At 36.8% G+C, this 15,951-nt stretch overlaps 1 protein-coding gene across 7 annotated transcripts in view; it reads left to right on the top strand.

The window, feature by feature from the left end:
• SOX6 (SRY-box transcription factor 6) overlaps window positions 1-15,951 on the top strand; it is a 260,249-nt gene that overhangs the window by 21,063 nt on the left and 223,235 nt on the right. For 6 of the 7 annotated variants that reach the window (XM_062494968.1, XM_062494969.1, XM_062494967.1 and 3 more), the window contains exon 2: window positions 10,896-11,139. In XM_062494968.1, coding sequence (XP_062350952.1) covers window positions 10,900-11,139 — 240 coding nt within the window. In that variant the 5' untranslated portion in view covers window positions 10,896-10,899. Of the gene's footprint in view, window positions 1-10,893; window positions 11,140-15,951 lie in introns of those variants that run through there. The other variant, XM_062494964.1, reaches the window with a different exon arrangement.

The raw sequence follows: 15,951 nt of genomic DNA, 5'->3' as shown, positions 1-15,951 counted from the left end.
ACTTGCAGGGGATCTAACTGGATGTGCAGGGTAATGGTAAAAATATTTAAAATCACTGACAGTATTTTAAGTCTGCATTTTAGACCTTTGGTCTTTTTACTTTCTAATTATTTGGAAACAATTTCATCTGAGCTTTTGGTTCTTGTGCTGCCTTATGTTTTCTTTTATATTCTGTTGTTCTTCAGTATGTTCTTTGACACATTTAAAATTACTGACACTGAACTTTGAGCACTCAGAAATGTGGAGCAATTCAGAACCTGGGCACTCTTCACCTTTACCCTTCTGACTGATTTTGATATGCAGGTTTCCTTCTCCTTGTTAGAGAGCAGATGCTGTATTCTATAACCGTCCATGGAAGCGGGATAGTTGAGAGTCCTCAGTTATTGCAGATTATTTCTTTTTAATGATTTTGTGGTGCATTACAGAATGGAAACCAAAACTCAGGGAGAGTTTGTAGTTTGCTTTGCAATTGATGCAGTTTCAGAGTGCTGCATGCAGGGACTGCTGCTGCTTGATCTCTCCAAGCTGAATAGTGAAGTGGTGTAAGTTTCACCTGTGATGATTACTTTTTAATGTTCTCTGATTCTTTTTGGTGCCTAGTCCAAATACCTCAGTGAATTCCTTAAAAAATACAAAACTTTCTTTGGGAATCTGGCTAGTATTAAACAATTTTTTTTTTACTAAATAGCAGTTAAAATATGTGATATTAATTATGTAATGCTAAGACTTTGAATAACAATGTCTTATTATTTCAGGCTTTTTATAAAAGCAGTTAAAATTGGTAGATATTTCACCTGTGGATCTTGTGAAAGGATAGGAGGTTCAAAGTCTCAATAAATTGAACTTTAAATTGTTTGCACTTAATAGCAGCTGATTACCTTAATTAATAGAGGAGAAAACATTTTGTTTTATTTTATTTAAGTTCTCAGAGTGTTGTAATTATTTATCTTTTTTCTTCATATTTTTGTAGTGAAGGTAATTAAAATAAAAAGAAAAGGGTCCCATGCTGTTGTACAGCCCAAGCAGTGGAGAGTCTGGGGGAGAAAGAGAGATGTTACCACACTTGTTCTTGGCCACATTGCCCATCAAATAAGGGTATTTCTCAAATACTTCCTGGGTAGATTTAGCTAGGCATGTAATCTTTTTCTGAACAGAATGCCTCTTCAGACTAGCCTCTCCTTTCTCCCAGTAGTAATTGCAGCTCACTGGTAAATGAGGTGATTCCTGCAAGGGTCTGTAAACATATTTTAGGGTTCCCATTGTGCACACAGGTAATGATCATATTGTGTGGACCCTAGCTCAAAACAAAGCAATATTGTGCACAACGCTGCCTTCTAAAAGCCTGTTTGTAAGGACCCTGAACAAAAATCAGAACTTCCCAAAGTTGCAGAAAAATGGGCATTGTGTCTAGTTATGTTTTATTTGACCAAAATACTTGGGCCTTTAAAATAGTATTGGGCTTTTGCTACCTTCCTTTCTTCCTCTGTTCCCACTGGTGCTGTGTTATGTGACTCAGTGCAGTGCACTCGAGCAACCACCAAAGACCAAAGCCCGGGAGCAGGCTGCAGTTGGAAAATCCAGCTTTTTTTGTTGCACCTGAGCTCCTGTAGATGCAATACCTGAGACAAGGCACAGCAGGAATTCCTGGCTGGATATGTGGGGCTGCACCTTATCCTCTTCTGCAAGGCTAACCATTTGTTTAAGTACTCGTAACTGCTTTATCCAAAGGCTTAGAATTATATCTGGCTCTGGTGCAGCTGTGCAGGTGGAAAAAAAACTCCTTGACCATTACTGCCATTCCTTTATAGTCCTTCAGCAAAAAGCTGATGTCCAAGACTGAGTCTCATCTTTGCATAGGTTGCTCTTTTCTCTTCTAACTTGCCCATAGCTGGTGAAACTTTAAAGAGTAGGTGAAAATGATGTGCACTGGTACCAAGGAATGTACAGGAACTGTGTGTGCATGTTAGTAACGAACAGAAAATCCATGCAGAAAAGATAATCCATGGTATCACCCTACAGTGCAAATTTTTTAGGAAGGGTTTAAGTTTTGTTTCATTTCTGTGAACCAGATGAAAATAGTTTTCCATGTGTATATCCTACCTAGGACACTCTTTTGTAGTTTATAGCATGCCCAGAGCTACTGTAGATATAAAACAATTCCTAGTTATTAGATCTCTGCATCACCAAAATGCAAATTTCACTCCTGAATATGTAGGCCAGTTGCTGAATAACCTCAAGAAATATACGGTGAAAATGCTATTTTTCATGTATTCAGATTACCTTCTTCAAAGGTTTTCCTCAGTTTTTAATATCCTGAAAGTCCCAGTTCTGAGGCAGACTGCAGTTCAAACTTCATTTTCAGTTCTTAGAGTGAAGTCATTTAAATAAACAAATAAAAGTGGCACGTCATGTGTAGGTTGTGCCAAAGTACGCCCTGTGCCAGTTAGAATTATTTTTTATGAAACCTCACATATGTGATTTTATAATAACAACAATGCAGATATATATGCTCCTCCCTAGCAGCAAGTCTGCTGTCCCTTGCATTACTCTAAATGTGCACAAGTAAAATCCCAGCACAGTTCTGACCTGTGTTTATTTTTAGTGCTTCATGAATCACCTCCTTTAGCTGTTTTTCCTATTTTATAAATAAATCCTATTGCTAAATAAGACGAAGATATTTGATAGTGAGAATAAAATCTCTCATCTGAGTCTCTCTTTTTTTTTTTTTTTTTCTTTCTCCTGTGTGTGTGAATAGCCAGATGGAAGTGTTTACCCTTTGGAGAATTTTAGAGCTGATATTTTTGTTATGTTTTGTTTCTTCCTGGTAATAGTGTTGGCACTTTGCTGATCTCAAGTTGTGTATTATTACAATGGAAGGTGACAATTTGATTGTCTTCAGTTGGAGAAACAAGCAATTTTATATTCACTGAGCTGTCAGGTAACAGTACCTCACAATGCTAAGAGCTCCTGGCTATGTGGTTTGGCACCTATATTTAAGTGCTTTGATGCTTGCATAACCTCTACTGAATCAGAAATGCTTTGCCTGCTAGAAATGTTTTTAGGCTTGTAGTATAAGGTTTTTATTAAAAGGACAAATCTGTGACTGAGTTGCAGAACCATTGTTTTGTGTTACATGGAGGTACTAATTTGGTGCTTTAGTGCAACAGGCTACAGGTGAGCCTGAAACTGATAGTTCATTTCTCTGTCTGCTGAGCTGGCTGGCTTGACTTAGAGCTGAGAACTAAAAAATATGGAAAGGAGGGAGTAGGAAATGAGAGGAAGGGAGAGAAATCTGGCTGTATTGATATTTCTGTTCTGAAATGCAGGGAGATGGCATGTGACCTTTCACACCTGTAGGATTGAAAATTAACTGTTTAACTCATTACATGGAATCTTAGGCAACCCCTGAAAACTGTACCATAGGAAGGAAATAATATAAGAATACTGCATCTTATCATTGGAACAATGTTCCTCCAGTTGGAGCATTGAAAAGATTTAATGAACCTTTCAGGGGCTTATGCTCACCAGATCTATGTGTGATCAGGAAGATCTTTAGTTATTAGAACAACTTCTTTACTGGCTTTGTAAGGGAAAAAAAGAAAGTATTTTTGTCTTCTGTGTAAAGTTTCGAAGTCTAAACATGCTAAAATAAGTTATTCTTAGTATTTTTAGGCCTCCTTTATCAAAAACATTTATATAATCATCCAGATAAACAATCAAGTCATTCTGATCCATAAAAGTATGTGGATTAATGCTTATTTATAGCAAGTGTTGTTTTTAAATTTTATTGTTAAGGATTGCTTTTATTTATATTGTATATTCTCTTACTTGTTGCCTAGAAAAGCAAATCCTAATAAGTTGCTGATGGATAAATTCTTGGCATGCTCACTCTTGTTCCCATAATTATTGGTAAAGATAGCTGGAAGTCAGTACTACCTTTTTTTTTCTTTTTCCAACAGTTAGAAATTGGATATCCAGAGACACATGGCCCAGTCATAGGACTTTAAAGGCAGCCATCACCCAGAAGCTAATACCAACCAATTAAACAGAGGTGGTTACGTGATGTAACATTATCAGGAGAAACAATTCATGAGTCAAAGCATTCCAGTGCATATGAGCTCTAGTCCAAAGAACAGTCTCAAGCTGTTTAAATAAAGTGACAGCAATATTGTCAGCTAAATATAAACTATAGAAAATATTAACTACAGTGACTGAAGATGAGCACATTCCAGGTGCTAAATCACTATTCTTTCACTGCTCTTTTACTGCATTCAACGTGGGTTCAATCACCTTAGGCATTTTCAGTGAAAGCTTCTGGTAGTGGATAAAGAGAATGGAGTATTTAGCCTGCTAAAAGGATAGGTTGTAATTTTGGCATATATGAGTTTAAATAGACACTTTGGATTTTCACTGAAAAGTCCAGAGGAATTGTGATGCTGTTTTGCTGCATCCATTTTGATGTTTCTAACAATTAGGTGAACAGGCAAGAGCTCGTTCCCTAACCCTAGTAGCTCACCGTGGTTGCATGGCTGGTGAGGTCACTCTAATGGAAGAACATAAGAAAATGACTTTCCAAAAAGTTCTAAAGAGCTGGGTTCCCACCCCCCCCTTTTTTTTCCTTTCAAATGAGGAGAAATACTGTGAAAGTTGTTCCCAACCCTATGAGCTTTGAGGAAGTCTGAATCTGAAGTCAAACTTCGTGATTTGGATTCGTATCTATTAGCAGAAGTGTAATTTGCCTGGATTGGAAAAATAAACGCAAGAATAGCTGAGTGTGTATCTTGGAAGCCGTGGGTGTATTGCTTAGCTTGATTCTTATTTCAGCCAGAGATTTGGGTGCTCAGTTAACATTATAGCTGTCATTTCTTGAATCACATTCTCTTCCACTCCCCCTCCCGCCCTTTTATTTCCAAGGTGGCTCCTGCGATTACCATAAACTCTCTAATCTTGAAATGCTGTTTATGATCTATATGTAACTAATTCATGTAGAATTCCTGCAAAATGAAGCCAAGGAAGAGCTTGAGGGAGTTGAATTGATTGGCCTGAGGCCTTGCTGTGACTCAGAGCCAGGAACAGAAACAGAGAGATTCTCTCCCATTGCAGCCTTCTCAAGCTATTTGGGCTCTGTGTGCAGGGATTTATGTTGAGGTGTGGGGCCCCAGGAGAGCAAAATCTTCTACTAACTGTTCAATTGTGTTCCTAATTCTCCTTGAAAAGAGAGGTGAGATTCCATAATTTTAGGAAATAGCTGTTTTTTTTTCTGAAATGGCATAAAGATTACAGCATTAGCTTTACAGTGAGTTACGTTACTGGGTTCTGCCTACACAACATTGTTTTACAGGGAAGAACTGCAAAATATTTTGGCTATTGCCAAAGCACATTCATTTTTCTCTATCTGAATTATAATGAATCTAATATACCCCAAAGCTAAATGATGATTTGTGAAGGAGGGTCCTGTAACCATATTTAATATTACAAGAGGAGTTTGCACATTTTAAAATGTGGGAAGGGAGAAGATGCTGTGGCTGATATATGTATATATATGTATTTTTTTTTTCTTTTTTACTTATGAACACCAGGTTAGAATAAAAATTTTGAAGGAAATGCTTAAAAGGTTATGAGTACTTCTAAAAATGCTTTCTTTTAATTTATTTAGTTCTGGAGTCACCAAAGCACTTAGACATGTGCTTAACTTTTTGAAACCGAGTAGTCCAATTTGAAATTAGTGGACTGCTTGCATACTTACAGTTAATCATGCACTTAAGTACTTTAATCTGGCACTTTGGGGAAAAGGAATGGAGACTGTTCATAAAAGCTCTGTAAGCGAATATATTTCTAATCTAATCTGATTCCAATCTACTGTTGGAGCTGTAGACCTGGGTTATGTCTCTGCCGCAGTCACTAAAGCAGGATGAATTAGCCCATCTGAGCACCACGCTACTGTAGTTGGAGAGATATCAGAAGCAAGCTTGTTTAAAATTAGTTTGGATATCTGAGCATTACAAAGCAGTCATTTATGTGGCTGCAGTGTAGACATGCCTTTAGGTTTATAAATGCTTTGTGAGGGTGGAGCAGAGCAGAAGCGAGAGTCCCCGGCCAACTACAAGTCTGCTTTGTCATATATCTCATTGTTATTGCTCAGTTTATATGTTTTTGGAACAGTGTCTGGGCCGTTGCATTGTTGTTATCTGTTGTTATGCTTCATGGCTTGATTCTGAAATGTCTGGCAGCTGAAACTCCAGGTCTTGCCTTAATATCTACTGTAACATTTAATCATTTCAGCAGTCAACAGGGTTGGAATATTTCTCAGGCTTTGGAAACCTTTCCCGTCAGGAATATCAGCTAATTGTTTTGCAAAAGAATATATTAATTTTTTGAAGAATTTGAGATCATAGAAAGACCTTAGACAAAAAAAAAAAGTATTAATATATGCATTTAGAAAGGTGTAGCATTGGATGTAGGAATAAAGGAAAAGCAGTGTTTTGTGAATCTGACTGGCAGTCTTTAGGGCAGAGAGAATTTCTTCTGTGGTTTTACATTAAAAAATCAGGTCATATCTACAGCAAATGAAGCTGTTTGGGTCTGTGTTTAGCTTTTTGTAGGTAAAAAAGCCCTTAGCAGCTCAATTTTAGCTTTACTACCTCGGTATTGAGGCTGACTGAAACTGGGGTCCAATCCATCAGCTTTATCGACCTTTCTGCAAATGATCACATTTTGTTTATGTCTCGAGTTCAAAATGAGGTAGAATTAATTCGAGTGTTGGAAAATATGGATCAAGATTTTTTAAATTCTCAAACTTGAGTAGGTGATAGGACTTCAGTTTGTTAGGGCGTTTTTCAACCTTTTCTCATACCCATTAGATATATTTTCCACCTTTAGTGATTGCTGTGTTCAGCTAATCTGTCAATTTAACCAAAGCAACAATTTCACAATGTAGTTTTCTTTCTGATTGTGTGCTGTGTAATCAATATACTGATATAATGTGAGTGTAATTTCCTCTCTTATTTTATCTCCACTGCACAGTATTATAAATAAACAGCTAAAAAAGAAAAAAGAAAGAAAAGCACCAAACAAATCTGTTGCATCTTCTTTTAAGATTGTACCACTGTAGACACTTGTTCTAGTAAAGTAGAATTGGACCCACTTGATTGCATTTAAATTTTTCATGCTTCAGCAGTTTGTCTGGGAGCACAGTAAAGAAAACCCCCCGAGCGAGGATAGTTTAGAATAATAGAACTTGATTTTGTGTATTATAGCGGCACCATTTGCGCTGCTGTAGTTAGGGTTGTGTCAGCACTTCCATTATAAACCCCTGTTTGCAGGGGTTATAACTAGGGAGATATTTTTTATCAGAAACTTTTTTTAAAAAAAATCATTCCAGTGATTTTAATTGATAATAGCAGAAAAAAATAAAATAAATTATAATGGAAATTAGTAAATTTCTGATACCTTTTACAAGCCTTATTTATTATGAGTATTGATTTTTTTTTCTTCCTCCTCTTAGCAGGGACTTTAGCAAATGCATTTTGAATATTTTAAACATAAAATTGGGAAGTTGTTATGGCTTAAAATTTGACTGCTATTCATGCTTATATTTTAACACTGAAATATTTTAACACAACATGCTGCTCTATGGCTTAATTTTATCATAAACATAAACTACTCAACTGGGCCAGAGTCTTCTCCACTGGAATTGAATGAGACCTTGGAGTTACTGAGTGAACTCTGTCTTTTGACCTGATGGAATCATGTGTTCAGGGTTCTCCCAAATGGCTGGATAATACCCATCTGCAGAGTTTAAATTTGCTCTGCTTTCCTGATTGCAAACCCAGGCATAGCTGGACACCCTCAGAAGCCATGTACAAATGTATACAGTATATTCATTAATGATTGTGCTGGGAAAATAATGTGGAGGGCTTAATCTAACAGGCCTCTACCCACCTGTCCCTTTAAACCCAAAGTTTTAAATCTAGCAACCAAAGAGTTACCGTTAAACCTAGTTGTTTCAGCAAAGCTTTGGAGAAAATAGAAGTGAAACACACCCCTAAAAATTATGGCATGAGAAGAGCAAGTGCCTGGGAGGCCTGCCTGAGCCTGTCTTCCCTTCCAAGGTTCTAAGACTATAGGTGACTGACTAAAGTGCAGCATGGGAGGAGTTTGTCCATAATGCAGGGCTGGGGAAAAGTGGTAGGTGGAGCTAGGATGTGCTTGAACCCTACCCTTGGTCTGTTCTCTTACCCCTGTACAGAAAAAAGTTGCTGGGCATGTCTTGAGATTATTAGTCAATGGGATTTTTCATAATTTTAGTGTTAATGAAGTCCCTTTTCTTTATGTAATCAACTTAACAGCACTTGAATGGACATTTTTATTGAATTGTGTTTAAAACATCATAATAAGAGGAAAGGATATTAGTGTACATGTCAAGGAAAAAATGCTTCCCCTGTAGTGCATTACCAGTAGATAGCTCTGCTGAATGGTCACTTGAGGAAACACCAAAAGCCTGTTTATGAAATAGAGGTGAAGCCTTTCTAGACTAATTATATTCAGCATGTAATTTCTAAACTTCAGTCTGAATTTTGATTTTCAATTAACATTCCCAATTTGAAGATAATTTTCTATTTAATGTAATTGCAGGAAATAATTTATTGGCTGATTAAGACTGAGGGCCCAGCCTTCCTTAAGAAAACAGTCCCTAACAAACCAGCCTTTAAAGCCAACTCGTAGCTTTGGACAGATTCAGCCTATTTTTGCAGCTGCAGAGTTGTGTTTAATTAGGATTGTGCAGTATTATTCATTGGTGCAGTTTGTAGTTGAAATTATTCTTAAGAGACATTTTCATTTCTAGTTTTGTGTCATGATTAATTTATGGTGAAGAAACAGCCATAGCTCTAGCTTTACACAGAAGCTCGTTCAGTATGAAACAGGAATGAGATCTGTTGAGAAGGTGAAAGGAAGAAAAAACCTTTATTGTGACTTTCAGTTTTCGTGTCGGGTTTTCAAATTACGCAAAGCATGACTTGTATTTTCATGTGAGTGATTACATTAATGTGACTACTTTAACGAGAAAAGGGAAAGCAACCCTTTTATTTTATCTTGGATCATAGCAATTATGAACCAGAATCTTTTGAAGTACACACGATAATGCCGGTTGCTGAACTCTTGGCATGTTCTCTGTAGCATCAACACAAATTCTTTAGCATAGGAAGAATGCAATGCACGGTTTAAATTCCTCAGTTCTGCTTATTGGCAACACTCGTGTTAGACTCCCACTTACACTTAGGCTTCCCTAAAGAAAACACGAACCCTTTTTTTCCCCACCAGTATCGAGTTTAGGAGGCGGGATTATCTCTATTTACAGAATAGTTATTCTAAATAGGTATCAGTGTTTTAATATGTTTCAGAGCACTTCAAAGCTTGTAATACTTTCATATTGAACTGTACATAATTAGATTAGTTGATCCTATATTAATTTTTTTTTCACTGTAGGATACTAAATCTGAACTCCCTCATTAATTGTGAGAAATTTAGCATTAGCTGTTAAATCCTATGTGAAACACAGGCTGCTACATAAAAACCACTGTTTAAATTGGAATTAACTTAATTATTTTTCTTTGCACTTGATATTTCCTTCACTGTAATATTCATGAAAGCATGTGACAGATTTGTAAATTTAACTGTTACTCTCAGATTTCCAGACCCTTTAATCAGTATTTATTTGTCTGTAGAAACAGTACTAGCAAGTTAATGATTTGCTAATTTGAAAAATGCTCGTGTGGTTTCCTATGTTAACTGATTTGTGCATTTTTTAAGAAATGGTATGAAATCAATTATTGTTAAAAAGCAATTAAGGCGAAGATCTTATTCCTTAGTTTCTCAGCAATTTCGGTGTCAAGGATATTCTAAAGTTACTAAGACCTGGGAAAATAACAAATATATTTTAGCTGTCCCTTTTCAGGTTTATTAACGATTGTTTTAACAGTTGCAGTTAATCTTACTAGAAATTTTAAATGACAGTGTTTTCAGATTTTGAGTTGAAGTCAGTAATATTTTCATCTAAGTGCAGAAACTGTGGCAAAAGCTGTGTTTGCATATGAGATGGTAGTAAGAGGCCATTATTAGGAAAAGGCATTTAACATAAATCAATGCATTTATTCATTGCACTTTTAAGTGATTTAAAGTATTTTGTTGAGCTATATCCTGTACTTCATGCCTAATATGAAAGGAAACATTTTTTTTTAGGTTTTTAGTTTTAACTGTAAAAGGTATTATCCATCCATTTAATAAACCTTATAGGCTTAGAACACTTTTCACATGAACTCCTCAAAGCAGTTTCTGAAAGGTAAAACTGGGCAAAATTTTAAAAAGTTTAAAAGTAGTACAGCTTTAAACAAACAGCAAAAGGACTCATTTAGCAGAATTTGAAATGGATTTAAGATTTATTCTCATATGTGCAAAAAGCATCTTCTGCTTGCAAGGGATGAGGTCAGGTAAGCATGATGAGCTCTTTCCAAACGTTTGCTTGTATGCTTCAGGTTGCTCATGGGAATAAGTGTTTAAAGAATTGAACTCATGCAAAATCAGCATGAAAATACCAATAAAATTGCTATGTTCTTATGGCTGGAGAAAATTATATTGTTTGACAAGTCTAAATGAAGAGAATGATGTCATATAACTTAACCCTGACCTTGTCTTGGCATCAAGGAATGCTTTGCCTCAGTGTTTTGGATCCAGATCCCCAAGCCTTGTGCTTTTTAGAGTGCTTCTGTTGACTACACGTGATTAATCTCTTACTGTTCTAGGCAGGTGTGATGTACTTAGAGGACAGTTTTGAGCTTGATTTTTTTTTGTCACTGAGCACCAATGTTTTCTTTTTGTCTCCTCCTCCTGTTTTGTAGAAGAATGTCTTCCAAGCAGGCTACCTCTCCATTTGCATGTGCAGCTGATGGAGAGGAAACAATGACCCAGGACTTAGCATCACGAGACAAGGAAGAGGGCAACAGTGATCAGCATGCAGCCTCTCATCTGCCTCTACACAACGTAATGCACAACAAACCTCACTCCGAGGAGCTACCGACCCTGGTCACCACCATCCAACAGGATCCCGAGTGGGATGGAGTAATCTCAGCCCAACACAGAATGGTGAGTTTCTCCATCCTCACAGGGGTTTCCAAATTTAGAGTTGTACGAGATCGTTCACTCCCATTTGGAAAGATGTGCTCAAGGTGTAAAGCTTTTTAAGTGTTAAAGAGTCTGCAGTAGATCAACATCATATGGTGTAATTGTAAATTACAATTGTATAATTTTCTTAAGTATACAGGTCTGTTTGAATGAGGTCATTTGATGAGTTCACCTTCTGAAAGGAAATGCATCTATTTATCATGTTTTCATTCATACCTTGATTTATGTCATAACCTTTCTAGCTCATATATTCAAGCATTAATTTCTGACAGGAGGATGTAGCTCACAACTGTTTGTCATCTGCAAAGTGTTGTGTTGAAGGAAGAAACTTTAATGTATTTTTTTTACTGGTCTCTCAGAAACAGGACCTGCCAAATCTAGAATATTGTATCTTTACACAGCAACAAAGAAGCTGGCATTTTAGGTGACACAAACATCCTACTGTACCAATAGGAAACCACAACTTTTTGTGGAGGGGAAAGGTGTTTATTAGCACCTAGATCACCACTTATTATACAGGTGATGCTGAAAATGATCAGTATTCTCTTCAGTAGCCTAGATACAATTGTTTAGTGGCTGTAGCTCTGTCTCTGAATCCCCAAAACTCTGCAATAAGTGGGCAGACTGAATGGGCAGAGCATCTTGGTCAATTATTTTCCTTGTGTGTGATCCTCAGAAACAGAATTAAGCTATGTAGAACAGCCAGGTGTTCTGTAAATTTAGAACATCATAATTCCAGATTCTCTGAAAAGTGACTTTGAAAAACTTTAAATTCAGACAGTTAGCTTAAAAAGAGTAATCTGCCTTTTCAAAAAATTTCTTCTCTATTTCTATTAAATATCTATGAGTAGATATTTTTTTTCATCAAAACTTTTATGTTTTTCTGGTACAAATCAGCAGATTTCAGTAATGTTAAGCATAATTGCAGAATTTTTTAGCACCACTAACAATAATGCATCATTTAAAATTTGACCAGACATAATAATTCTAATGCATTAATCAACAGAGATACCACAGTTCTTTGTGCGTATTATGATGTCTGGAGTTAGTTAAATAATAGCACTACAATAAGATATGTTTTTTTTAATATAGTGTTGTTTTATTTTTACCTAAAATCTGATTGATTCTAAAGATCAATCCAAACCAGAAAAATACTATCTAATCTGTAATGCACAATTTAACCCAGTGCAGAACTTTCTGCCAGGCCTAAAATATTCCTGGGTATTTGGGTGACTGTCATGAAGAAGGCAAAATTTCCGCTGCAAAATCACTTTAAATAAAAAAGATTATAACTTAGCAATTTGGAAAGGTAGGTTGTAAGTTGTATATATTGCTTATATTTGGAATTTTGGACAGAGAGTCACTCTTTTACCCAAGTTATGCAATAAACACATTAGAATAATTTTAACTTCTGTGTTAGGACAAGCTGCATGCAGACTAAAAAGGATTGATCCAGTCTGTTGATGGAAAAAGATAATCCGTGAATTCATCAGCTACTTCTCCATTCATTCAGAGAGGCAGGTACACTCTTGGAATTTTGATATTAGGACACCAATACCATAGACAAAATTATTCTGTGTCCTAGAGAGAAAGGAACTGCTGGATTCCAGCAGTCCCTCTGTGGATTTTTTTTTTTTTTTTTTTCCTGTTTAGTTCAGCCTGTTCCTTGGACCTGGAGTGAGCTGAAGTGGCTGGCCCATGTGTGATCAGTTGTGCTTGTGTTGCTCTAAAGGGGTTTGCGGTCCCAGGGACAGAGAGCAATCTCTGCTTCCTTTCCTAATGCTGCACTGTCATGTCAACACCCACTGTACCTCTGGACAGGCACGAATCAGTGCACAGCCTATCATGTTTCAGAACAGGTGCATAAACTTTGCTTGAGGGACTTAGCACTCTGGTTTTCCTATCTCCTTTTTCCAGTAAATATTCCGTTATATATGTAGATGAATGTCCTGAAAATCATTAGCAGTTTCCACAAGTCCCTAGGCTTAAATCTGGTGGTGGATATATGTCAAACTTATTTCAGAACCTCTCAGCTAAACCAAAAGGAATTTCTTTTCTTCCTAAATTGGAGCTGGGTATAATTTACAGGGCTTGGCTACCAGCGAAGACAAATTCTAAGATGTGTTTTTTGGTTGCAATTAAAAGAGCTCTAAAATGTACAGAGCAAGGTGCAAGCGTATTTACAGTTAGGTGACTTAGATGGCTTGTGAAATCACAACAGTGAAGTGGGGAAATTTTTTTTTCTGCTTGAGGGATTGTTATTTAAGTACCTTGATAGATTTTAAATGATTTTTTTTTCTCACTTAAATATGTTCTTTATGAGCATACATTTAAGCCTCAATTAATTGCAGAAAGTTTCTCTGAAGTATCCCAGTCAAGCAGGCATTTATATTGCTAAGAAAGAATTTAGAGGGGCCTTCAACTACCCTGGTGAAAACATGTTCATACTCCTTAGAGGGAAGATAGACGTTTCTTTCCAGAAAGACAGATTCCAGAAGGTGGGTTGGGTAATTCTGAGATAGGTGCTGTGGCTGTGGCCACTTTTTTACTTAATAAACCTGAATTCTCAGAAGGTAAGCACTTTCTGATCTTTCCCAGACGGATCCTTTAGAAGCAGATTTGAAGAAGCACCTGTTCATAGCATTTACTTTGAAAGTAAAGACAGTAGTGCTGTCATTAAAATGCATCAATAATGTGTGTTGTCTGGTTAAAAGATAGTAAATTCAAAGAATGCTGTGTCGACATATGGGGAGGAAAAATTTCTCTTTTATCTGGTATCTAATTAAGGGCACAATCCTGCATCCTTTCTGTCCTTAAAACTAGTGAGGAATTCACTGGAATTTGAAAGAGCACACAGTATGCATCATAATTTGCTACAAGGGCTGTACAGATCTCAAGTTTAGAAAAGATACTGTAGGAGGGCAATTTTAGTGAAAAAAAAACCCTGTGTTTTTACCCAACATTTATGGTACGCAGCACTTTCTGTAATGTAAGGTACCTTTAAACTACATTGTTCATTATCAGAAAAAAAACACACTGGCTAGAAATGTTTTCAAACTTTCACTCCCTTTTGATATCAGGCATTGCTTTCCACTGAGTCCTTTGTGTATTCTGAATGTCTGGAAGCCAAAATATTTTGTTTTAACTCCCACTCTATAGTATTTCCCAGCTGTGTACTTATATGGTGTAATAAAAGGATTTAACAAATGGGAAATAGCAGCTGCATTTGGAAATTCCCTTTGTGCTCCCTTTTCATTTGACAGATTCAGCAATGTGTAACAACTGTAACGTCAGACCTGTAATGACTTATACTGCCAGTATCATTTCACCAGCCAATTTGGTGCTACAGTGGGGGGAAGATAAAGCAACCTAAAGATTTCTGTAAATTCATATTACTGAGCTGAAAAGATTATACTTATATTTCTGTCTGTAACTTAGGAAAAAGATATCTGGATGTACGGGTGTTTATTGCTGATTGTAGCCCCACAAGAAAATAAAATCTACTTCAGGCTAAGGCCATATCTATTTGTTGTGGTAAGCTGTAGGGAAGAGGGCAAAGTGTTACTAAGATAATGGTGAAAGTATTGTACCTTGTCCAATGAGAGTGAGAAGCAGTCAAGAAAATAGTAAAATTTTTAGCTTGCATCCAAAATTTGTCTCTGTTAGGGCAACAGAGAGGATGAGCAGGAAAGGCCAGAAATACTTTATTTTGCTAAATTTAATAGTAATTGGATTGTTATATCCCGATAATATATTTATTGGCCAGTATGTAAAAAAAATAGAAAACAGTGATATGTGTTTGTTCACTGGGGAATCAGGAATAGCCCCCCATCTACATATGGAGCCCATGAGATAAATTACAAAGACTTTTAAAAAATTTTTTGCTCTGACGTATCTGGAGAAAATAGAGCCAACAAGAAAATGCAAATTTAGGTTGAGAAATGGCTTTACCTTCTTTGAGGTATTGGGTAGTGTATTCCCATACTATTTAAGGCTGGACTTGAGACTCAGGAAAAATAAATTTTAGCAGCTTTAATAAAAAACAATCTGGACCCTTTCTCCAAAATGCACAATTTCTCATCTATTCCCAACAACAAATAGCCCACAGAGAGGTAAGTTCTCTTCCCACCCCAATCCTGGTGTAACAAGCAGGGATTGTGAGGCACTCATGGGCACTGTGGCAGTCACTTGGTGGCTATGTGTCACTGTGATGGTCACTGCACCCTTCTTTTTTCCCACTGTGGCTCCCCCCTGCTCACAACCCCACTTAGCAGTGTGTGTTAGTGAGGCAGGGTGTGCATGCACTGAGTGAGGGCAGGCACATCCTTTTTGCTCTGCTGTAATTTGGATGTGAGGGACTCTCACAGGGAGTCCCTGCAGCAAATCCTGTCTAAATGATGGGTATTGTTTCCCTGAGACTGAGGGAAACCAAAGATACAAAATTAATCGTCTCCAAATATATGCTGTGTTTCTCTATACATTTTGTAACATCATTCAGAGACCCCTTGGATTTAGAAACTGATTGTATCTCGTTGGATTTTATCTCAAATGGCAGCGCTGACATATATTCCATAATTACGTCAAGACTCTATCTTTTGTTGACTTCTTGCCAAGGCTTCCTACCTTTCCACTGTGGCTGCATGTACATCTCAGCAATACTGAGAGCAGTTTTATATATGCAGCAGAGAAGCTGAAGATCTCTTCATACCGCGTCTATTTGTTCCTTAAAAAATAATTTTAAATCACCCAGTATCAAATTTTACTTTATATATC

This window comes from Cinclus cinclus, chromosome 6 (assembly GCF_963662255.1).
Source record: "Cinclus cinclus chromosome 6, bCinCin1.1, whole genome shotgun sequence".
Classification (NCBI taxonomy): domain Eukaryota; kingdom Metazoa; phylum Chordata; class Aves; order Passeriformes; family Cinclidae; genus Cinclus; species Cinclus cinclus.
The sequence above is the reverse complement of the archived record's forward strand: the minus strand, read 5'-3'. Positions and strand labels throughout refer to the sequence as shown.